Here is a 25,683-nt window from a genome sequence, read left to right on the forward strand (position 1 = left end):
ATTGAGGCTTACTCAGGTACATTTTTGCAAACTCCAGTCTGGCTTTTTTAAATCTCTTTGTCAGCAGTGGGGTTCTCCTCTGTCTCCTGCCATAGAGCTTCATCTCATTCAGATGATGACGTATGGTCCGAGCTGACACTCTTGCACCCTGACTCTGCAGGACAGCCTGAATTTGTGTGGAAGTTGACTGAGGATGTCTATCCACCACTTCAACTATCCTGCGTTGCATTCTTTTGCCAATTTTTCTCTTCTGTCCACGTCCAGAGAGATTAGCCACAATGCCATGGGTTATAAACTTCTTGATTATATACGCACAGTGGACAAAGGAATTTCTAGATCTCTGGAGATGGTCTTGTAACATCATATTTTTCCACAATTTTGCTTCTTAAGTCCTCAGACAATTCTGGGCTCTTCTTCTCTCCTCCATGCTTGGTGTGACACCCACAGGCACACAACACAAAGGTTGAGTCAACTTTTATACATTCTAACTGGCTTCAGGTGTGATTTCTAGATTGCCAGCACCTGTTACTGCCACAGGTGAGTTTAAATGAGCATCACATGCTTGAAATAAAATGATTTACCCACAGTTTTAAAAGGGTGCCAACAATTTTGTCTTTTTTTTTTTAGTTTTGTGTAAAATCATGTAAATTTTGTCCTTTTTCTTTGGATTTTTTGTGTTGCTCCAATGCACATAAATGTAATAAACATGTGTAAACCAAAAACATTTGTAATTGCAACAATTTCTGGAGTAATGGTGTATTTCCTGGAAAAAGTGCCAATACTTTCGTCCATGACTGTAAGTCTTAATAGTGGCAGGAATTGGCAGAAAATGCTATGAATTGTGATTCCGAAAATATTAAAAATTTGTTAAAAGTGATAAAAATGAATTAGAAGCGGAAAATGGACCAAAATTGGTGATAAATAAAGAGGTTAAAAGTAGGCAAAAATAAAAAAAGAGGCAAAAATATGAGCACAGTAGCAAAAAGGGTGTAAAAGTGGCAAAAAAGCCCTAAAAGTAATGAAAGGGGGTTAAAATAGGCAAAAAAAATGGTGTTAAGTGGCAAAAATGGGCAGAAATTGGTCTTAAATAACAAAAATGAGTTATTAGTTGCCAAATGGTTGCAAATAAGAGCCAAAAAGTGCTGAAAGGGCGTTAAAATGGGCAGAAGTTGTTGTAAAGTGACAGAAATTGATACAAATTATGCAGAAATGATTGGCAATAGTGGGTTAATAATGGCAAAAAGGGCAACAAAAGTTAAGAAAGGGGGTTCAATTTAGGCAAAATTGGTGTTATGTAGGAACAATGGACAAAATCTTTGCAAACTGAAGAAAAGTGTCAAATAATTGTTGCAAAAATGGACATGAAAAGTGGTTTAGAAATGGCACCAGTAAACTGTTATGAATATAAAAAACTGTTAGCCAGGACGCATGCTAACACCAATGCTAGTGATCCAGCAAACATGCAGTGATGTCAATAAATCACAGCTTGGGAGGACCCAGTCTCTGAGTTTTTCAGGGGCCCAGCAAAATCTGTGGACAGGCCTGCTCCTATGCTAAACCCTGCAGGCAATGGTCCCACAGGGCCTCCATCTTGTACCTTCAGGCTGTAGCCAACCAGGCCCCATGGAGAGAAGCCTGGCCACCCACCCCCCAGGTCTGACTCAACCTCCAGCTCGCCTGAAGCTAGAGGTTGCTCCATTCCATTGACGCTATCAGTGCCTTTCATAGCCCTTATGGAAGCATTTCTAGCGAGCCTGGAACTTAGGGTGCACTTTTCAGAATTCATTATATAACCCACTTGGCCTTGAAATCCCCCAGGAAGAGCTGCAAAATGTTGCTGGGGAGAGGGATGTGTGGGCTGTCTTTCTTAGTCTGCTGTCAACATGACCCAGCTCCAGAAGAAAATGGATGGATAATCTTCATTCAGTACAAAAAAAAGGAACAAAATTTGCTGTTGATGCCAGTCTGATTACATATTGATGTTCTATCAGACACACTGGTACATGTATTATACAGCTGAAAATGTTTTAATCAATTTAATGACATTAGTATGATCCTTGTGTTTACTCTACAACAGGGCAGTAACTGGGCCTCTAACTCTCCAGATCCATCTCATGCATTGGAGTAAGAATAAAGCAGAGGTTAAAGCTTCATCAAGCTTTGATTTTGAGGCCTAAAAGGAGAAAACAGTAGCTTGAACCCAAAAGTTATGACTATCCAGAAGGAACTATGATCTCCAGCAAGCATCAAGAGACGAGAGTTACATAAAGGACAACATCAGAAATAAAAATACCTAAAATCCATGGCTCAGGTGAGAACAAAAATACTCCTACGACACTGAACCAGAGCAGTTTGAACACAGCACAGTACAGTACACCGTCAAGTCAAATAAACTAATGTACAGTACAATGAGGTTGTCAACAGTAATGAATAATAATAAATAGTAATGAATGTAAAAGACAGTTTTCACAAAAGCCCTAGCTGCTTGATGCTAAACACCATTAAAACACCAATATCTTGCTGGTTTGACTTTTGTGATACAGATATCCTCTTGTCTAGGGCTGACAGCCTCAAGTCGATTGGTCGATTAATTGATGATCTGGTGCGATTTTGGTCGACCAAGTTTTACTTTGGTTGACTACAGCCCTACTCTTGTCAGTGTCTAACATTTAAAATTACCTCTGAATGAATGTCTCTGCCAATCTGACCCAATGCGTCACTACTTCATGACTCCTCCTGGGGCCACTTATGACATGAGGAAGACTAAGATGAACTGATGCTAATTGGCCACAGGTGACGGGGCTATAAAATGAGAAGGTATATGTGCCATTGTATTGTGAAGTTATGTATGGCATTGTATTTTATTGTATCTATCATATTGTATTATCACATCGTAGTGTGTTGTGCAGTGCTCCTCTCCCGTAGAACATGTAGCACACTCCTGCTGCCACCCACAACAGGTCTGTCCAATCCCACCTTCATCACATACAGATTCTCACAATCCATCAGAATAACAGGCAGTGTATTTACACTGCGTTCCACATTATTATGCAAATGACATTTTTCTCTTATTTTCCTAAATATTAATGCAAATGACAGAATATTTTTCAAGTCATCAGCTGTAAGAGCATAATTCAAATGTTTTTGAACAAACTTCATAATGATAACCATTATTTTTTTTTAAATAAAAACCTCAAAATGCACTGTTCCACATTATTAAGCAGGCCACAGGTTTCAAGCAATATGGGAAAGAAAAAGGATCTCTCTGCTGCTGAAAAGTGTCAAATAGTGTAATGCCTTGGACAAGGAATGAAAACATTAGATATTTCATAAAAACTTAAGCATGACCATCGTTCTGTCAAGAAATCTGTGGCTGATTCAGAGCACAGACAGGTTTGTGCGGGGGGGGGGGCAAACTGAAGCAAAAGGTGAACGATTTTTAGATTTTATTGAAAATCTGTATTTGGTATTCATGATTTTTTTATGGCACCAGTTTCACCGAAATAAACACAGAAGTTTTCTGAGAGGTATCAAGGACAAATGGAGCAACGGTGGTTTGATTTCCATCTTTATTTAAGACCAGCCTGACCCACTGAGAATTTTCCCATTTCTCCATATTAGCCAGGGATGTCAAACTTTATCACAGCAGGGGCTGAATTCTGAATTTGGGTCCACCTTTAGGGCCAAGAAGGGTTCACATTCAACCATAAACTGTCAACCTCTAACCTTGCAAAGCAGATGGATACACCCATTTCCTTGTTTTCCACTGGCAAATCCATCTTGCAAAGCTCCCTTCTGAACCGTTTGGGCCCGGTTAGAAAGTGACAGGACCAATCAGCGACAAGGGGCAGTACTTTCAGGCGCAGCAGAGTCGTGATGTAAGCAAGAGCTGGTGCAGTTATGGAGGAAGAGCTTAGCGTGGATGCTGCTAAAGTGCCAGTTTTATCAGAACTTGGGGACATTTCTTCTTAAAAGAAGAACAAAGAACAGCAGTGAGTTGTTTTCTTTTCAAAAACACCAAAAGTCGAGTACTTACATGTCTATAGTCGCTTTGTTTCGTGTTATTCCTGAGTAGCTGCACACGCGCAGCTTGATAGCGGCTACGTCATGTGTTTTGTTGCTCTGATTGGCCCATAGAGATATGACAGCCAGAACGTTCACCCAATCATACTCCAAGTTTTTTTCAAAGCCTGTCTTTTTTCAAAAGGGTTTTGAGATTGAAAAGGTCAAAATGATAAGTTTAAAGGTTCAAAATCTAAGATAAAAATGCAAACTTATTAACTCAAAAGGCTCAAAAATGTCATTTAAAGTCAGAATAATACTTTCAAAGGGCAAATATATGAGATAGAAAGTTGAAATCATGATTCTTAACAGTCAAAATATGAGATAAATTCAAAATCATCAGTTCAAAACGTTGAAGCATGAGAAAAACATTTAAATTTTGAGTTTTAAAGGTCAAAACATTACCTAATATTAATTATTTAGATCTTCAATTTAAAATGAGGTTCTAAAAGGTAAAATTATGAGATAAAAGTCAAAGTAATAAGCTAAAATAAAAAGGGCAAATATATGAGAAAAAAAATCATAATTATGAGTTTAAAAGGTCAAAATATTACTTAAAATCTTAAAATTGAGGATCTAAATGGTCAAAAAGTAAGATAAAAAGTCAAAATTGTGAATTGAAAATGTCAATATATGAAATAAAAAGTTAAGACCATAACTTTATGTCATAACTGTGAGATGCAAAATTAAGAATATGAAATGATAACATAAATATATTTTATCACATTCCTGACTTTTTAATCTAACTATTTTATCTTTTTCTATTTTTTTATGACTTAACAAGGATATTTTAAATCATCATGGTTAAGTTAAGTTTACATGTTTAAACTGGAGGAAATCTGCAGACCTCAAACCAGTGGGCCAGTAATAATAAAAATATGATATGATCTGGTTCGGCTGGGTGTAAATGTACCACTGGTAGGATTTGGGCCACAGGCCTCGAGTTTGACACCCCTGATAAAAGCCTTTCTATCTAATGACCTTAACCTTTGACTTCTAAAACCAGTTTGTCTTTGAGTCAGATCAGACATTTCTGCAAAGTTGAAAACATAATGCATCCATCCTCAGTTAACACTAGCATGAAAGTATATAAAAGCGCTCACATACAATTTTATTCAGTCTAAACTGCCTAAAAGTAGTACTTAAGTTTGTTGTATTGCATGCTGCAACAAAAACAGTGAATGTCTGAGTGTATCAGTGAGGTTTCAGTGAGGATAGCTGCATTTTATAGCCGCATCTTTCACCTACATGAACATGATTAGATGCTGCTACTTAGCTGATGGACACACTGCTGTAAACGTGAATAAAAAAGCAGATGTTAATCCACTAATGCAGACAGAGTGCTGCTCTGTCTGAAAAGAAGCTATACTTCATCATTTTAACCCCTCACACTAACTGTAAGCAGTTCTTTCTATCAGCGCTGCTTTGCTTTTATTAACATAAAAAAATCTCTGGGCATGGTGTTTACAGTAAACAGAGTGTTTTTACATTAAATATTTAAACCGTGATGATCCTACTTTAATAGAGGTTTCATTACTTTTTCCCTCACGCATGCACAGTGGAGGGAAACCCTTTCATCAGCGTCCAGTGTGGACATGAGGAGGGTCAGCCTGGGATATGTGAGTCTGGAGTTTCCATCTCCGGCCATGCTATCCCCAGCTGTGGTTTATCTATGAGAGGAATTAATGGAATAAAATATTGCTTAGGCGTTTGCATCAACAACAGATCAGTGTTGAGAGTATGCAGTGAGCCACACGAGGCTCTGCAGTCTGTAATATAATCTTAATATAACCTGTGCTTTGCTATGCTTTCCCACTCACTGTTAAAATCAATATGAGGCCAAGCAAAGAACACAATGAGCACAATGACGCAAGAAAGAGAAACACAAAGTAAATGTACAGATCAGCTTTAAATCTTTGCAGTGTTGTTGTAAATGAGTCTTAATTTGTGCTGTTTTTCATCCAGGATCTCTGTCATTACATCAGTCTCACTCAGAGCCCCTCCCTCACTGTCTGTCTCTACTCTCCAGTGCTCATCAGCCAAGCTTCTGGCACGCCTACAGACGGCATAGCAGATCAGAGCTCTTCTCTGTGCATTCTTCAGGCTGAGAGTCAGCACGCTGATTGTTCGGCTGTTTGTCGCAACTAAAAATTGGAGGGCCACGTTCCAGTAACACCGCGGTATAATGTGTTTGTTTGAATTCAATATTCAGGAGGCGCTTTGAAAAAGAAACAGTGTTATGATTTTTTTTCTGGGACGGTGATGCTGTCTAAGCACAGCACACTTATTTCCCATGATCCCTCAGTGGGACAGAATAAGTGCAACACTAATGCATACGCATTTAGTGACGTCGGGAGACGGGGGCTTGATTAAAATGTTTGTGCATTAAGTGTGTGATGCACACAAATGTGTGGTCAGGTGTAAGTAGAGGATGAGCCAGGGGGTATGGATCCCCCTGGGGCGAGGAGGGTTAAACTTAAAAATAGCTCTGCTGATGAGTGGAGCCAACAGTGAGACAGAGAGGAGAGAGAAACAGTCCTGTCAGCAGAGCGCAGGATGCTAATCGCTAGCAGATTAAGAGGAGAAAGCTGGAGGGAAGGCGCTACAGGAGGGCACAGTTAAATTTCAAATATTGTTCCAGGAATTAAAAGACATTGATCCTTTTCTGTATGACTTTATATTGTTTTCACACAAAGGTAATACTGTCTGAACACAAGGGGAGGCTCTGAATGAGCTAAGGTTTTCAAAATTAGATTTTCCCTTAGAATAATGTCAACACTTTCACCAAACGCTTTTTTTTTCTTTTTTAATGTGTGAACAAAAATGTAGGATTCCTTCCCCTAAAGCACTGGTTAATCTGTCAGTGAAACTTGTAATTTAGGTGCTAATGACATTAATTAAAACTTATATTCATTTTTGATGGCACTTTTTTTCCATTTGGGTCCTGAGGGTATTATAATGGGGAAAAAACATGACAAAAAACATTCATTCTTTTATGTCTCTGTAAAAGTTCAGCAGCCTCTCTGCACTGTGTCCAACACTAAAACATCTACACATATTTATTTATCACACCAAAATTCAACATCAACACAAATAACAGGTGTAAAACATAACTTCATTCATAATCTGAAGCAATATTCATTTTGTTACTTTCATTTTTGTTACTTAGTGTCTCATTAAGAACTTTCCAGCAGTTAATTCAAGCTCTGGTTTTACTGTAGCTCCAGCCAGCAATTTGATCAGGACTTAAAAACAGCTGCTACTTCCTCTTATCCATGGCTCAATGTAGTTTGCACTCAAAGCTCCAAATCTTTTGGAAATTTCCTTTCCAGAATCTGCACAAATTCCCTAAAATAAAAAAAAAAATTCCTTAAATTTCTATGAAAATTCTTAAACATGTTTTTAAAGTATGGCATAAAAAGAATCCAATCCTTTTTTCAAATATTTCCAAAATGTTTCAGTAAAACTTTGTCATGAAGCCTAAAAATTCCAGTATAAATTTTCCGGCAAAACCTATGTAATTTCCTGATAAACTTCTACAAAATTTTAAGCAAATTCATCCTCAAATTTTTAATCACATTTCAAAAAATGTACAAAAACATTACCCAAAATTCCATGATAATGACTTAAAATTTTCCAAAATATCCAAAGATATTCCCCTAAATGTCCATGAAAATTATTGACAATTTCAAATGACACCTCTCTCCAAATTTTCCCAATCCTATTCATAAAATATTTATAAAGACACAAAAATATCCAAACAAATTTCCTGAAATTTCTAAGAGAAATCCAGAAAATTTCATATCAAATTCCCCCAACATTTCAAGCAAATAACCTCAAATTCACTGGACATTCTGGACAATTACATTAAAAAATCAGAAAAGATTACTATGCTGTATGAAAGTCAAAAAGTAATGTCCTCAGACATACATAGAGAGTCTTAGGAGGGCAGTAATGACTATGTAAAGATGATCAGCATCATCAATGATGGGCTTGCTTTTGTAGCTCACACAGAGAGGCACCATTATTCATTTCAGTCTGTTTTATAACCAACACCCAACAGGAGCTTTAATATTTTACTAACATTTAAAGCTCTGTTGTGTTGCTCTTATTATAAAGCTATGTTGGAGCAATCTATCCCTTGAACTTCCTTTGACATTTATAAAGTTTAATCTAATCAAACACACTATTAATTGAATCAGCGTCACTGTGTGAAACTTTCTAAAAACAAACCAAACACCATTTCTACAAATAGAAGACATCTGAGTGTGTGTAACACACTAATACTATTACAGCCCACATCAAAGCAGCCCGTCTCCTCACCTCCATAGCAACAAAGGGTCTGTGGTACTCTGACGCACTCAGCTGATTCAGGCTCTTTTGTCATTTAGATGAACCTGTGCTCCTCAGTTTTCTGGAGCAGACGCCTTTGTCTTTGGGCCCTTGCTGTTACTCATCACATCGTCTCAGAGAGGACGAGGAGCAAAGGTGGAGGAAGAGAGATCACAGAAATAGAAAACCATGATTTCTGAAGCTGAGTCAGAGAGGCGAGACGGGACGGACCATGAATGAACTCCAGAATGTTTGATGTGGTTTCTAATCATTGAGTTGGATTAACGTAGCTGGAGTATTAGGGGATGGGGACACCTAGTGGTGATGGATTGTATTGCATGTCCATAGACAGGGAAATTAGGAAACTCTGAAAAGATTTTCCCTCAAACCTTTCTAAAGTCATGTTTTTGTGCACAGATTTGTATGATTAGCTCTTGATGCATGCAGATACAGTTTAACACCACCAGATGGGGCAAAAAGTTCATGTTCATTCCACCTTAAAACTATTTCAAAACTCCTACTGTCTCCGCTACACATCCCCCCAACCCTCATCCACCTGTTTGCGCGTGTAATTCAGCTGACATATATGGATCAAAGTTTCTATTATTATCATTTTTATCATAATTATTATTAAAAGATGCTTCCCTGCAACCCAACAACATTGTGTCTTTTAAAGTAGTTCTGTAATCATCGCCAAGGGATCTTCTTCCTCTTTAGAGAGCATTCCTGATGAAAACTCCCCACAGTGAGCTGTGTGGCTGCTCCCCAGTGTCAGAGATATTATTGGAGAGAAAGTGGCTGGATCAGCCTGTTAGGGCCTCCAGGCAAAAACACTTACCAAGTAATAAGTGCAAAATATTTCTATATAGGAGACACAGCACTGCTGACCTGAATGAGCTCTGCTACTGGGTTTTTTTCATCTTTTTTGTTATCAAATATCCCAGCTGGCTCCAACTATCTTTTAAAGGTGTTGGTGTGTGCATCTACTCACCTCTGAGATCTTATTAGAGAGTAGAGCTCACAGCTGATTTGACTTTACCTTACTAAACTACTTCACTTCATCTCCACAGGTAAGCCTGTTCACCTTTACTGGAGTACTGTCAGATTCTACAAGTGACTGTGGATGTTTGACTACACACAAATTTATGAGAGATATGTCTTCTGTGAGCATAAAACAATCTGATATTTTTAAATACAGGGTTCATTTAACAGACAAGGTCACACAGTGATTATAATAATAAATGAGGACCTGTTGTAGCTGGTTTTGTGAAGGATGTGATCTGTCTGGATTTGTGTCCTGACAGGCTCACTTAGATTTAAATCATCAATTACAGTGTTTCCCACACATATACTGTGTCCGTCACCTCTTCAAAACCACTTATTTTGGTGGATGGTAAGGTGGGCTTGAGCTCTTAAAGCTCTTTTCTAGTCATCAGACCTCTTAAAGTACTTTTGTTGTTATCAAAGGCCAGTCTTATCCATTCACACTCATTCATTCCCATTCATACATTGATGATAGAGACTGCCATGTTAAAGGTCACATATTTTTAACCCTTTAAGACAAGTTTATACTGGTCTCAGAGGTCCCCAAAACATGCCTGTGAAGGTTTTTGCTGAAAAATCACTCCATTATTGGGTTACTGCATGTTTAAAAAAAAAGAAACTCTCTGTTTCAGCCCTGCTCAGAACCGGCTGTTTCTGTGTCTGTGGCTTTAAATGTTAATGAGCTGTCTGACTCCGCCCCTGACTCTGCTCCTCTAAGGAAATGGATGTGGCTCTCCTGATTCTCCACTCAGCTGCCAGCTGAAAGGAGGATCAGGAGAGGAGGGCGGAACTTTCCGCCAAATAGGAAGGGCCAACTGAACCTGGGGGTGGGGCTAACTCCTCACATGACATCATGAGGGGAAAATCTGAGAAGCACACAGATTCTGAAAGATGTAGAGAGAGAGGGGGGAGGGAATGGATTTTTCTGATTCATCGGGGGATTGTGGACAGGGGCACATTTTTTTGCTGGAAAAACCTGAAAAGGTGTATTTTCAAGAGTATGTGACCTGAGTGCTGCATGATTTGGTAGTAATGGGTCATTGCAATTATACTGGACAATTTTGTCATTGTGATCACGCTATAAATTGTATCATAATCTTCTTGCATCGCTATCAAGGAAAATGCAGAGAACAATATTTCTAAAATTTGAATTTCTCAACTCAAAACACACAAACAAAAGAAGTATTTATTTGCAACGTTTTGGTACTAGACCTTCATCAGGCAATCAGGTTTGCCTGATGAAGGTCTAGTACTGAAACGTTCCAAATGAATACTCCTTTTCTTTGCAAGTTGGACAGTGTGCGGGTGTTTTTCTTTGAAATGTTCGCTGGATACCCTGCCCTCCGACGCACCTGTCCTGAGAAATAGATGTGCGAAGTAACCTTTCCATTGTCAACATACAAACATAAAGTAGCATAAAAAAATACAAACCTAAAGTTTTTGCAGTAATGCTTTTAAAACAATTTGTTTGTTCCAAAACATAAAATCTTCCCCTTTTTAAAAATAAAGGTACTTCACAAAGTGCTTAGTGGAACTATTGTAAACTTAAAGGCCTTTCTGCATACATTTTGTAAACCTCTAAATACCATTTTCTTACAAAAATAATAATAAGAGCCTTTAATGTGGTTATGTAATTGTATCCATCAATCCATCCATTGGTCCATCAATTGATCATTTAATTCAATAGATTAATGTAGCTCAAGTGCACAAAAGCATTTGCAAATCCCATTCATTGACATTTACACGCCATTTTTTCATATACCAACATAATATAATTACCAGTATCATTTTTTATATTTCTGTAATGGTTGTTACATCAGTATGTACACCCTCTTTAACCAAAATAATATTTTTCATGCTTAAATATAATTAGTACCATTAAAGTCAACTGAAAGTTATTTACTTGCTTTCCTAAACAAAAACATTTGTTTAAGTGGTTGAATGTTATGCCTGATGAATTTCTGACTTTTCAGAGAGTCCGCTCAAATCTGTGATAAAAAGATTAAGTTTGAAATTCCTTATTCCTGTTCAAAATGGTAAAATGTCAAGAGCTAGGATGCCAGGATAATCATAAGCAGACTACTAACGGAATAATGCTATAAGGGAAGAATAGCTGCTAAGAAGCCATTATTAAAGCCTGCAAACATCCAGAAACACCTCAGATTTGCCACAAACACTGTTGATCACTGCAAGTTATCTGGACAGATGAGCCGAAGTTTCAGCTCTTGGGTCAGCATTGTCGTGTTTATGTTTCAGGAAAACCTGAAGAACCTTTTTGATGCCAGATGCACCCACAGGGAAACACAGTATAGATCCCATTTTGATAGGGGGTTCCAGCCGTGGAAACGGCCTTGGCAAATTAGTGAAAATCAACCGTATCATGAACAAAAATGTCTACATCTTAGTGCATCATGGAATCCCTTCTGGACTGAATCTGATTGGTCATGGGTTCAAATATCAACAAGACAATGACCCCAAACATACTTTAAATCTGTCATAGCAGAGACTGTGAGACCAAACGAAGGAATCTGGAGTACTGGAACTGATGGACTGGCCAAGTCAAAGTCCAGGTTTGAATCCTTTTAAACAAATCTGGGATCTAGTAGATTCAAAGATTGATTGCACAAAAGTTTAATCTAAAGCAGGGGTGTTTAAACTGTGGCCAAATACAGCCTGCAGTCCAATTTTGATTGACCCGCAGCAAATTCTAGAAATAAAATGACGGCTTCATTTGAACATGAAGATTGTGCTTGACTGTACTGTACTTCATAGTGTCAGCACCAGACGGTGCTACCATGCTAATTTTGTCAATCACCTTATCTAACGCAAGCCCTCATCTTCAACATCCTTATATATTTCTGTATGTGGCCCTCAGTGGAAAAAGTTTGGACACCCCTGATCTAAAGCAAGGCTGTGGTAACAGCAAGAAACTATTTGGAACTCAATAACAAAAGCAAAAGTATATAAAAACAATGCCAGCAAGAATGCAAGCTGTTATCAAGGCTAAAGAAAACATATTTTTTGGATATTATTTCCAAGTATTCTATGAGTGCCTTTTATAAAATATGGCTGTTTACTACTAAAGGGAAGTTAAAGAACAGATTTTTGAGTGATTTTGTGTAATAACTTATTTAAATCACAGCCTTTGTAAAATTTGTTTCTTGTAAATTTTAATACAAGGATTATTTTGCTTCTGCAAACACAATGTGGTGCATAACTGATCTTATCAAGCTAATTCAAACATGGAGCTGAGGTAGAAATTAGACTACCACAATCAAACTGGAGGATGAGTTGGCTCACTTTGTTGTTGCTGTTGGGCTTCAAATCCACAAGAGGGCAGTGGTATGCTTCTGATGACCACTGATATCCTGAACATGACAGAGAGGCCATTACAACGCTTTGACAAACGGTGCATTTCTGTGATGTAATACTCATTCAGGATAACAGAAAACTCTTCAAGGGGAAAAAACACTTCAAGCATGAAGTAAAATACTGGAGCCAGCCAAAATATTTAGTCCTCTGACACCGAGTGTGTTAACATTTGACCAATAGCACAGTGGCATGAGTGCAGGTCAGCAGTTCTTTCCCTGCTTTGGAGAAATATTGCACCCATTACTTGCGGGCTGTTTTTTTTTCCTCATTCCCAGGAGCATATGAGCCTCGCAGCACTCCAGTAGTCATTCAGGCAAAGCTCATATCCCATTCGACACGAGGTGGGTTATAAATAGCTCCGAGTGTGCAGGCATGGGAACGGGACGGTCCAAAATAAGTGCATGCACATACAGAATGTTTGAGAGGAAAAAAAGTGAATTTAACCTGCTGTTAACACTGCACAGGAATGGTTTTAAAAATGCGAAGTGAAGAAGCAATCACTGCAAGCATGAATGGACTCAGAGCAACGTCTATTTTCTTTGTGAGTCCCTCCAGAGAGTTTTTCTTTAGACTGAAGTGCACATAAAAATAAATCCCATTGTGATAAATGTTTCCTTTACACGCCGGTCCTTCATAATTTCCCCTGAATGCCTGTACACGTGTGTGCTGTCTTGCTGTGATGCCAGCAGTGAAAAACAAGTGGGACTGCCACTACAAGTACTTGTCACTTCTCCTTCAGCGTACCTTTTTACCCAGCGGGGAGCGTGCCACTGCTACAGACCTGCCCTTTCCTAAATTATACACGGTGCACAGCAAATTATTGTGATAGTTTTCTGGGAGATGCTGAGGAGGCATTTACTGCACTCGCTGTTGTTAAGTGTTCCAGCAGAAGTTTGCTGTAAGAAAAGTAAAAAAGTAAATTCACTTGTACTGATGGTTGGATATAATGCTTTATGATATGCTGTAAAAAATAAGGCAAAATAACAAATGTAGGCAGATATGGACAGCTCCGTATGGTCTCATAGGGTTCAGTGTTACTACAGTAGTATTCATGACAAAGTATTTCTTCACAGCCTGCTCATATATTTCTCTGGTTTTCTTTTTTTCCTCATGAACAATAACAACCCAAAATAGAGAAAAAAGTCCACAATCTTGCAATAACATTCAACTCTATCCAGACAGCACAAACAAAGAGTCTCATCAAAAGAAGAAGAAACTACATCATCATCAACAACAGCAAAAACAACCCACAGAAATCCAGCAGGCAATACATCATGCACCTGATTCAAATACAGATTAAGCATCAGCCGTTTCTATCCATTAGATGAGTAAAAGAAGGGCCCAATTCTCCATTAATTACATCCTACATCCCAGTCACTTTGTCAGTAAGATCTCATGACTCACTGTTGTGTTTAACACCTCTGTCTTTTCTTTAAAAGTGCACATATTTGATGATTTCCAGAGGTGAAGAGTTTTCCTGCAACCCACTTTTTTGACCTACAAAGAATTAATTAATTGGTGAATTGAGGAGTTTCAATCAGACCTGTTGCCACAGGTGTATAAAATCAAGCACCTAGCCATGCAGTCTCCAGTTACAAGGATTTATGATACAAAATGGGTCCTTCTGAAGAGCTTTAAGCGTGGTCCTGTGATGGATGCTCCCTTTGCAATAAGGCAGATCATGAAATGTCATCGCTGCTGGATATTCCACAGTTAACTCTAAGTGATATTATTAGAAAGCGGAAGCGTTTAAGAACAACAGCTGCTCAGCCACAAGTTGTAAAATGGTCTACCACTACTAAGGTGCATGGTGCGCAAGTCACCAACACTGCTGATTCCAGAGAGTTCTTAACTTCAACTGGCATTAATGTAAGAACAAAGCCGTTTTGTGGGTTTCCATGGCCGAGCAGCTGCATGCAAGCCTCACGTCACCAAGTCCATTGTAGAGGTGGACCGATTATCGGCCTGGTCGATTACAGTTGCTGGTATTTGGTATGACCTTCTTATCATACGGGTATTTATTTTACTGATCATCAGCCAAAATCAATTCATTCAAAGCTGTGCTACTTTGGTTCCACTGCAACTCCTTTGTCTTCCCCTTTGGTTTCACTCTCCACAGTCTCACCTAATGTCCTGCACACAACACAGTCTGACCGGCTTGATGGAACAGAGACTGTGAGCCAGGACTTCTTGTCAAACGTCAGTGCCTGACTTCATAAACGCTGTACAGAATGAATGGCACAAAATCCCAACAATATAAATTAGAATCTTGTGGAAGGCCTTCCAAGAAGAGTGCAAAAGTCAGGACAACTCCATATTAAAGTACATGTAGTTGAATACAATGTCATTACAATCCCTGTTGGTGTAACGGTCAGGCGGCCAAATACTTTATCCATATAGACTTTCTTAAAAATACCATTATTTTAAATTTCTTACACTTTTTGTTTAACCTTAGATTTTTGTGCTGTCTTAGACCAAAGGTAGCTGACTTCCTGTTTGGATTCAGACCCTCTTTTATTTTGAAAGACAAACACTGTTTTAAGAGTGATAAAAGCAGCACAAAACTTTCTCATCTACTTCATACATTTATGACTATTTTGAAAACCATGCTACTTCTCTACCAGAGGGCAACAAGTACCCTGATAGTCACAAATAAGAAGATATAAGTCAAGTGACAACTTCCTGTGTAGAAATATAAGGCAAATAGAGGAAATGCAAAAACTGCAGTTCTATCTGTTTTACTTAAGATTGACTCCATAGAAGAGTTATACAATATAAATGCAGCAGATATTAGCTTTAAAGCTAATTATCAGTATCTGAAGATATGAACATTTTTTAATATTATATTCACTATTGATATTTTGGCTGTAAGTATCAGTTGTATGTATGAATAAATTTGTGGAGTTTTAGGCAGAACCAACAGATCAGCTGAAGGCTTTTTTTTATTCCTCCTCATTCCTTAAACTTTAAAGTTTGTTCTAAGTAAGGATGTTCCCAGGCCACTACCTTCCTATTCAGCTGAATGTGCATTTAAATAGTGTTTAACCGACTATTCTAAAGTGGAGATTAACATATTTTGTACCAATATCAGATATCGCAAAATCCAATCATGCATCCCTACTCCAAAGGCCCCAGCAGTCCCATTAATGCCCATATTAAAAGCCATTTCAACAACAGGAATAAACATATTTTCAGCCTGGTACAAAAGAGTCCATTTGGTATCAATAGTTCGTGTATATGGTAGGGGTGGGAGAAAAGAATCAATACAGCACAGTATTGCGATATTTTGTCTGACGATATATCGTATCGTCTCGTTCACCAAGTATCTATTTTTTTTTCAGATTAACTGCTGGCATGAACTGAAGTTTATGATAATGGAAAAATAAAATCATGTGTCTGGTCAATTCCTTGTCCAGTAAGTTCAGCAGATGTGGTGGTCATAGAGCAGGAGAAGGTTTGTATAACAAACATGGCAGCACCAGGGGAAGGACAGTGGGAATCAAAGCAGGGTACAAATGAGATGGTCATGACACATGAAGTCTGCAAGAAGTGCTACATGAAAATAAAATACTGCGGAAATACGACAAACATGAGGGCAAGATTAATGCTAAACCAGCTGAACAGTTGAAAAATGGTACAGATCGCAATATATGGTATCACAAAATGTTTAAAAATCACAATAATATAGAATCGTGACCCAAGTATCATGATAATATCGTATCGTGGGGCCACTAGTGATTCCCACCCCAGTATATGGTATACACTGCAGAGGCAGGAAATGATTTTACCATGTTTCGAAACATGTAAAGGTAAAAAAAACACCTAAATTTCTTTATCTGAAAAATGAGAAACAGGATAACTACTCAAGATAGGAAGACAAAATAAATTTACTTGATCTATTGTATGAAATCCTGTTTTATTTATTTTATTGCATGAAGGCTAAGGGTTATGCACTATTTTGTGTGATCACATGGCTGAGTAGACTCACAGGAGGAGGCTTTAGGCCCACCTTTTCCCACTTTTTTGCCTCTTCTAGACTGATTAAAAGTTGGTTTGAGTTTGCATTTCTATCGGGGTAACTATCATCTGTGGGCTTCAAAGCTGAATTCAGACAGCAATGGATGACATCATAGAGACTATGCCCTTGTTTTATACAGGTTTTGGTTTGAATAGGTCTAACCACTGACCAAGTTTAATGCCAATCAATCAATTTTAGGAATGTAATATAATGTATAAATACAAATCTATTGGACCATACTCAAGCGTAAAGAGTTTTCCATGGGAGTTATACAAAAGGCAGCCAATTAAAACAAAATATCTTCCCTTTTAATAAGAATTTGAACAAATCAGACCGAAATGTGAGAGGTGTGTTAATAGAAAACACTCCTTTGTTTTTAAGAATTACATTAATCTACTCGTATTCATACATTGTTATGGCCCTTTAAATCATACACGTTCAGTAGGCTTCACAGCCAAGACCCTGTCACCAAATGTAGTCCAAAACCCCCCTCTGAGGCATCTTCCAATACAACACAGATGGCAAGTGGCAATAATAAGCTGGCATCGAAATCTTACTAAATATATCATTACCCCATAGGCTTGGCATGATGAGTCTCCTGTTCTATTTCTGTGCTGCTTTGTCTTAGCTTAATGAAAAATCAGTGGATTAAGGGATGCGTGATTCTCCACTCAAAGTTAACAAAATAGTAAACAAAGCAGTTTATGCGCATCAAATGAATGGAAAAAAATTGTCAGTTATCTCATTCTTGTTTCTATGGAATACTTGTGCACATGACCAGCACAGTGAGACTCCCTCGCAGTGACAGCACCAGCAACAGCATGTTTAATAGCTGTGCAAGCAAGAAATATGGTGACAAGTACGCTGCCCTGAGGAATACCTTCTGTTGACTCTGGCATGCACAATAATCAGTTGATGGATAGAGGGGGAAACAGAAGGCTACAAATGGCATATTTCATCAGAGAAATGGGAAATGGCTCTTGAATCAAATAACCCTCCAGCAGCCGATTCTCTGCTATATAAGTTTGCTATGGATGTTATTACACTCCACACCTGCTCCTTATACCTGAAATTACATCACAGACGACAGCCCATCTTTCATTTTGCTGTTACACCGGACAGAAAGCAATGAGATGGGACAGACAGAGGATTGCATCCTGGGAGCTAAAACTGCAAATTACAATACTGTTCCACCATTCAGTCTCATATTGCATTCAAAGTTTGTTTCATCTGACCAACAGTGCAAAAAAACAAAGATATTTGATTTACTATAATGAAAAGAAATGAAAAAAGACTGTCTTAGAGGATTCTGCACAAACCAGCTGATGAAATTTTGGCCATTTTAGCTTGGAAAAGGACTTAAGTGATTCATCAATCATCAAAAGAAGTTGATAGTTTCTTTTGGATGATAATTTATGGATTAATCAAGCAACTAAAGCAGCCCGGCATGGCTGGAACAGACATGCATGAAAGTGTTTCATCTTCACACAGAAGATATTAAAGTTCTGCCAACTTAGACTGAAAAACAACAAGAAGTTTGTGGCTTCTATTTTTCACACTGGTCCTGCACAATATGAGAAATATACAGTGCCTTAAAAAGTATTTAACCGCCTTAGATGTTTAACCCTTTTATTGGTTTTATAAATCAACCCGTTTCTTTGCAAAACTGCTCAATCTCTGTCAGGTTTTAAGAGGATGGGGTTTAAACAGTCCTTTCAAAATCCAGCAACAAATTCAATCCTGCACTGAGGTCTGGGCTTTGACTCAGTCACTCCAGAATATTCACCTTGTTGTCTTTAAACCATTTCTGTGTAGCTTTCACAGTATTCTTTAGATCATTGTCTTACTGGAAAATGAATCTACTCCCAGGCTGTAGCTCTCTTGCAGACTGAATAAGACTGTCCTGTGCTTTGCCACACTCATTTTATCCTCTACTTTTACAAGCCTTTCAGGGCCAGGTACTAAGGAGCATCCCCACAGCATGATGCTGCCACCACTGTGCTTCACAGTGGGAATGGTGTGTTTGTGGTGATGTTCATTATTTGGTGTTTTGTCTGATGGCCAAGAAGCACCATTTTGGTCTCATCAGACCAAAGAACTATTTTCCACTTGACCATGGAGTCTCCCACATGCCTTTTGGGGAACTCTAGTCAAGATTTACTCTGAGTTTTCTTCAACAGTGTTTTTTCTTTGCCACTCTACCATAAAGTTTTGACTGGTGAAGAACCTGGGCAGCACTTGTTGTATGCAGAGTCTCTCCCATCTCAGCTGCTGAAGTTTGTAACTTCTTCTGAGTAGCCATAGGTGTCTTGGTGGCCACTCTCACTAGGCTCCTTCTTGCACGGTCACTCAGTTTGTGAGGACTGCCTGATCTAGGCAGATTTAAACATGTGCCATATTCCTTCGATTTCTTGATGATGTTCAGTGCCTTGGAAATCATTTTATATCCATCCCTTAACTTACACTTTTCAATTACCACTACTCTGAGTTGCTTGGAGTGTTCTTTTGTCTCCATGGTGTAATTGTGGCCAGGAATACTGATAAATCAGTGTCTTTATACTACAATCACTTGATAAACATTCACTGCATTCAGTTGATATCAATTTCATTAATTGAGACTAGAACCAATTCTCAGTTGAACAAGGTCAGCCACTTTAAAGTAGGTATATATATATATAGATATATATGTATATCTATATATATATAGATATACATATATATATATATAGTTAAATAAACAACAAATACTGTTGTTCCTCAACACCTGTTTTTTTTTCCCTGAGTCTGTGATAGCATTTTTACCACTTAACTTCCACCAAATACTTTAAATTTCTGTGTGTGAGATGCACTTTCAACTCCTATTTTTTTTCTATCTAAAAAGTTGGTTAAATCTTATCTACCCAAACATCTTTACACCAGTAATAATCTGCTGTCACGGCCACGAGTGCAGCTGCCATTATCACACATCCAACACCTCCTGACACATCTGAAAATTTGCCCCTTATCATTATGCATGGAAAGCTGCTGTTTCATGGCTCGCACAACGCTTTCTACCGAGCCAGTTCTGGGCTGGTTGGGAGCCAATGCCTAATCTAGCACCAGTTCTTTGTTTTTCTATAAACAAAGGACTGTCTCTAGGCCAGAAAACACTGGTTCCATCACAACACCGAAACCCCACTGCTACAGGGGAAAGTGCTGGTTGACGGCAGGGCCTGCATGCACTCTGTATGTGGCTGGGAACATGACTGTAGTGTACAACCAACCAGGAAATGATTGGCCAGGTCTGACAACAGACCTGACAAATCAGTGTAATTTCAGGAGAACGAGGCGAAAGCTACAGGCGGGGCTTGGGGTACCAATGACCACCGCTGGAGTGACTCAGATGTAGCTATAGTATAGTAGCAGTTTTATCAGAACTGGATTATATTTTTTTATCAAACAAAGAGCAAAGAACTGCACCATAGCTTTTTATGATGTTTGCTTTGGCATGAGTTTGTGATAGTTGTGGGCAAGCCTCTGCATACAATGGCCCCTGCCGGTGTAGCATTTTCTTAGGATGTAGCTTTAGCATAGCGTCAGTTTAATTAGAAGTGGGCCACATTTCTTTATTTAAACAGAAACAAACAGACATACAGAAAGCTTGTCTTTGGGGAAGATGTTTTTGCTGATCTCCCTTGAGTTTTATCCACCAATATAGTCCACCTTTCATCACCCACAGCAGTGCCAGCCTGATGAGCTGTGCATGCCTAACACCTCATTTTATCTTGTCATTCTGAATGGACTGTAAGGAATGTGACTGATGTAATGTTTGTCCAATTACAAATGTGAACGCCTTCCTAGGTAAATGCGATATACTTACCTGGATATAGGAAAAATCTGTCTTGCATGTCAGGTTACTTAAACTCTAAAATGCTCTATGGTCGTTTTCACACCTGATAGTCTTGGGGACTCAGTTCAGTTCGGAACTCAAATTGCAACATCATTGCACTATCCTATGGTTTGGTGCACACTCACATTGCCCTTGGTCGAAAGAACCAAACCAGAAGTTTGTGGCGCTGTTGCCCCAAACAAAAAGTGGCGAAGACGAAAAGGAGACGTAAAGGAAAACGAAAACTCCTTCCGCCTGTCTTTTTTTTAACATAAACAACTAGAAAAGCACTCAGAGAGCGCAGACCTCCGCCATCAGCCCTATCTCCCAATAGTGAAGAATCCTTTAAAAACATTCCTGGATTCAGACGGTGATCCGGATGACTCCCAAAATCTAATTCGCCGATTACTCCCTCCCCGGTGGGGTGGATACACAGTGAGGCAAAGCACTGGCTTCGTTACGTGCGGACTGTCACAGCGGAAGCACCCATAGTCTCACCGGACGACTGAAAGTCATGGCAGAGGGTGAATATTTCTCTATTCCTCCCAGCATTGTGAGTATTCTCGCTACACTTTGCTGTCTTCTCTCTGTTACGCTCCAACTCGCCTCCTCGACCGGGAGTGTGTCTTACAAAGTCTATACGCTCCAAAACTTTGAACAAGTTACTCATGTCTGCCATCTCCTGGTGTAACGTGGTAACAGTGCAGACCTCTACCATTAGCCCTATCTCCCAATAGTACAGAATCCTTTTAAAAAATTCCTTGATCCAGACGGTGATCCGGATCACTCCCAAAATCTAAACAGTTCTTCCTTATGCCATTTCTGACATTTCCTGAAAGTTTCATGAAAATGACTTTTTGAGTTATGTTGCTAACAAGCTAACAAACTAACAAACGAACAAACCCATCCAATCACATAACTTCCTTGGCGGAGGTAATAAGGGAGGCACAATATTATCAGCCTCATATTATCGGCAGATGTTAGCTTAAGATAACATTGATATCTGCAGATAACATTGTTATCCGCAGATATCAAAATTTCTGCTGATATCTGCATCCGATATTCTAGCCGTTAATAGCAGTATATGTGGACTGTAAAATTTGGCCATTATACTAATAAATTAGTGAAATTTTAGGCTGGACCAACAGACCTATGTAAGTTGAGATCTTTCTTCATTCATCGTCATTCTTTAAACTTTAAAGTGTGTTTTAAGAAAAAAAAAGTTGTTTCTTTTTTCATCCTCAAACCTTAAAATGTGCCCAAAGGGCTGAATTTTTAGTTATGTAAAACATATTCAATCGATATCGGTGTTGGCTAAATGTATCTGTAAATATTGGCATATCAGATATCAGCAAAAATCCAATATCGTGAATCCCTATAAACTATAAACTACCGAAGAAAAAGGCGAGCCAACATGTGAATAAGACACTACGACGTGTTGCCATGGCTACACAGATGCCGAGCGAGGTACTGACATGTATTTGAGTATATTAAATCCCATATATTAATCCCTAAATTATTATGCTTTGTGCCCCCTTTTGCCTTTGGCTCACAAGTTCATCCACTTTGCTTTCACATCTCAAACGAACTGCACCAGGGTCCTTTCGAAGGGAACCAACACCCTAACCCGACATTCCAGATGGGAAACCTTCCATAGACAGCGTTTGGAAAAGGGCAGAGCCTTTGAAAATAAAAAAAAACTTGGAGGGTGATCGGATAAACATTCTGTCTGTCACGTCTTTACGGGCCAATCAGAGCGACAAAACGTTGTAGCCCCAAACCAAGGTGTGCTGCTACCAATGAGTAAACTCCATAGATAGCGCATAATGCAAGCTATGGCAACTGTAGATATGTCAGTACACGACCTTTGTTGTTTTTGACAAAAATCTTTTAACAATGAAATGTCATCAAGTTCTGATAAAACGTACGCTTTAGCAGCATCCACGCTAATGTCTTCTGCCATAATTGCACCGGCCTCTTGTTGCTACTTGCATATGTCATGACTCCACCGTGCCCGAAAGTACTGCCCCTCAACACTGATTGGTCCTGTCACTTTCTAACAAACGGTCCAAACGGTTCAGATGGGAGCTTTGCAAGATGGATTTGCCAGTAAGTAACACAGAAACGGACGAATCCATCTGCTTTGCAAGGTTACAGAGACCCCATTTTTAAGCGGACCAGAATCTGCTTGTTTGATCCGCACTAGAGTTTGTATGAGCTTTCACACCACTCCAAATGAACCAGACTATCCAGGAAAATGGACCAAAGCTCATTTAAAGCGGACCATACAGCTCTGGTGTAAATGTGCTCTAATACTGAGCATTAACATCTTGCTACGTTGGAAAATGCTTCTGTGTCAGAAGGTACTGGATGTCTCACCCAGAATTCACGCAAAGTGTCATGGGTTGAAAGGAATAAGGTGGATATTTCAACTTTTCCTATTTTTGTTTGTTTTAAAGAACTTGCAGCTGTTACAGATGTTTTTAGTTGCAAAATGAAAATGTGCAAAAAAACTGTTGGATGGAAACCTTCCTTGTTTCACCCTAATATTGTTAGGAATTTCTCCTAACACCCCTAAAATTCCCCATGGATTTTAGTGAGCCCATGTGGTTACAGTAGGTAATAATCACTAAAAAAATCACAGCTGGTAGTTACTAACTTCTTCTCAGCCCCTTTTGTTGATATAATATGTCAAACTACACACAGCATTAATCAAAAGGCCAAAATTGTCATTGGATTCTGCTGCATCGTTCGCCACTTTCACAGTTTTTTAATGTCATGCCCTTTCTCCTAACACCCTGCCCCCATGCATCATCTGACAGGGATATTCTCCTGCTAGGAGATGCATGTATGAACAACCAACTCATAAATCAAGCCTGGAAATTTCCAGTAATTGTTAGGAGTGCATGTGTAAAAAACTGCCCATCAAATAGAATCACTGTTATTTTGAAAGCCCCTCATCTTATTAGTTTCTCACTGTGTTTTCAATTGAATGTTCAAAGTTTTCTTTGTTAATTGGGTTTTCTCTCCATAGATGAACGTTGACATGTAGATATATTCTCCAGTGAAAATTGCGTGATTGCATTCATGCTTAATCTCCTGCAACTGACAGCCCTGATAAACAAGAGGCCCTTAATGAGAGACACACTCATTTCCTTTTCCTCAGCCTCAACCTAAAAAACCTTTGAGGAGCTCTCAGTTCATCCAAACAGAGTGTGTGAATCTGTGAACACACATTTCCTCTGAGACATAAAACAAGTTTGTCACAGTGATGCATAATGTCACAGAGTACAAGACCTGAGTAGTGGTTTTTTATTTATTTTTTTGTGGAACGTCGTAACACTTGAAGCGCATCTCCCCTACAGACGTCATGAATTTGAAGCTGAGCTTTTACGTAAGAGCCAGAGGGGAATACATGGGAGCTTACATGATGAGTCTGATTCATTTGAGTTGAAGTGCATCAGCATCTGAAACACAAGAGACTCTCAGATGGAGATAACGAATTACTACGCTACAGATTTATGCAGGAAAAACAAAGTTCTCCCCTATCTTTAATAGAGAACCTTTACGCTACAAACCTTTTGAAATCCTGCTCCACTCACCTTACTTCATTACCATACAGCAGTTTGTAAAAACACTCTAATTGGCTGTGTGCAGAGCATAGTTGTTCTTTTCTCGCTGTTATAATCCCTCCGACAATACTTTTACAAAACCGTGCTGTGGGGGCCAGATTTTAAAGATCAACCTCAGGAACAAAGTGCGTTATCAGCTCTCCTCTCCCAACCCTTGCCATTGTCTCTGTGTCAGCAGAACTCCATATTGCTCTACCAATCACAACCACAGTGACAAATGGAAATTATGGAGGGGCTATTGAAGAAGAGCTGCTATATTTTTGGAGATTGCAGGCAATATTCACATGCATCACACGGAGAGCTGCTGTGTTTGCCATTTGCGGGGGAATTGATTGTTGTAATCAAACATTTGGAGTTCAATATGAGGGCCGCCGTGTAAGTGATTGTTTGCAGAGTTCACCAACATGGGCAGCATACATTAGACGACAGTTTAAACAGTTTACTTTGGAATGGAGTTGGAATATGGCAGCTGAGTGAGACACTTTGCTGTCTAATTACACAGCCTAATAGTGCTACTCCCTCTCTCTCTAGTGTCCCACACATGAATGGATGGGCCAGCATCCCCCAGCCTCCAGCTCAATTAGCATTGACTGACATCATGCTGCATCACAACAGCCTGAATTAAAAACCAATTTTGTGTAGTTTGCATTAGCTGATTTAGCAACAGCCTAATTAAAGTAAAAACTTATTTGCAAAGGAAGAAGATACATGCATTGTTTCCTTATTATGTGGGTGTGGGTGGATGCAGTGATCCATATGGACATTTTTCACCTTCATTACATTTATATACATTTGTTGTCTCTTTTACTGAAGGGTCACGCTGCTAAAAAATGTCGCATGCACGCACAATCCAATCACTTTTACTCACTTCTGTGACTGGAGTAGCCCGGGTTGTAGCCGTAGTAGCCGGTGATCCTCAAGATTCGGTCCTCGATGTCGTGCACCCCGTTGGCCGTCACTTTGGGGCTGCTGCCCGTGAACACCGCGCTGCTTCCTCCGGTCGGCGTCGCCTTGCCCGGTAAGTGCGTGCTCTTCGCGGGCTCCAGCCTGACGCAGGGCTGCTCTCCACTCTCCTGGACACTCTCCGTGCTAATCATTGCGGGTCCGAGCGGACAGAGATGCTTAGAGAGCGGAGGTGAGCCCTGATCAACATGCGAGAGACCCTCCGGAGGCTGCAGCAACAATTAGCAACAAGATGAGGAAGAAGATGAGGAGGGAGAGGAGGGGGAGGAGGAGGAGAGGGAGGACATCCAAATCCACATTCACATTCCTTCAGTGATGCTACCGGACGCGGAGCAAGGTTATCAAACTCCAGAAGGCTGGCGGGCATCAGACACTAGGGGGCGTGTCACTAC

The 25,683-nt window shown here is 39.3% G+C and overlaps 1 protein-coding gene across 1 annotated transcript in view; it reads right to left on the reverse strand.

The window, feature by feature from the left end:
- slc35f4 (solute carrier family 35 member F4) overlaps window positions 1-25,480 on the reverse strand; it is a 43,524-nt gene extending 18,044 nt beyond the window's left edge. The window contains exon 1 of the mRNA XM_041813154.1: window positions 25,197-25,480. Coding sequence (XP_041669088.1) covers window positions 25,197-25,425 — 229 coding nt within the window. The 5' untranslated portion in view covers window positions 25,426-25,480. The remainder of the gene's footprint in view (window positions 1-25,196) is intronic.
- Between the last annotated feature and the right edge of the window lie 203 nt (window positions 25,481-25,683).

Source organism: Cheilinus undulatus, linkage group 18 (genome assembly GCF_018320785.1).
Source record: "Cheilinus undulatus linkage group 18, ASM1832078v1, whole genome shotgun sequence".
Taxonomy (NCBI): Eukaryota; Metazoa; Chordata; class Actinopteri; order Labriformes; family Labridae; genus Cheilinus; species Cheilinus undulatus.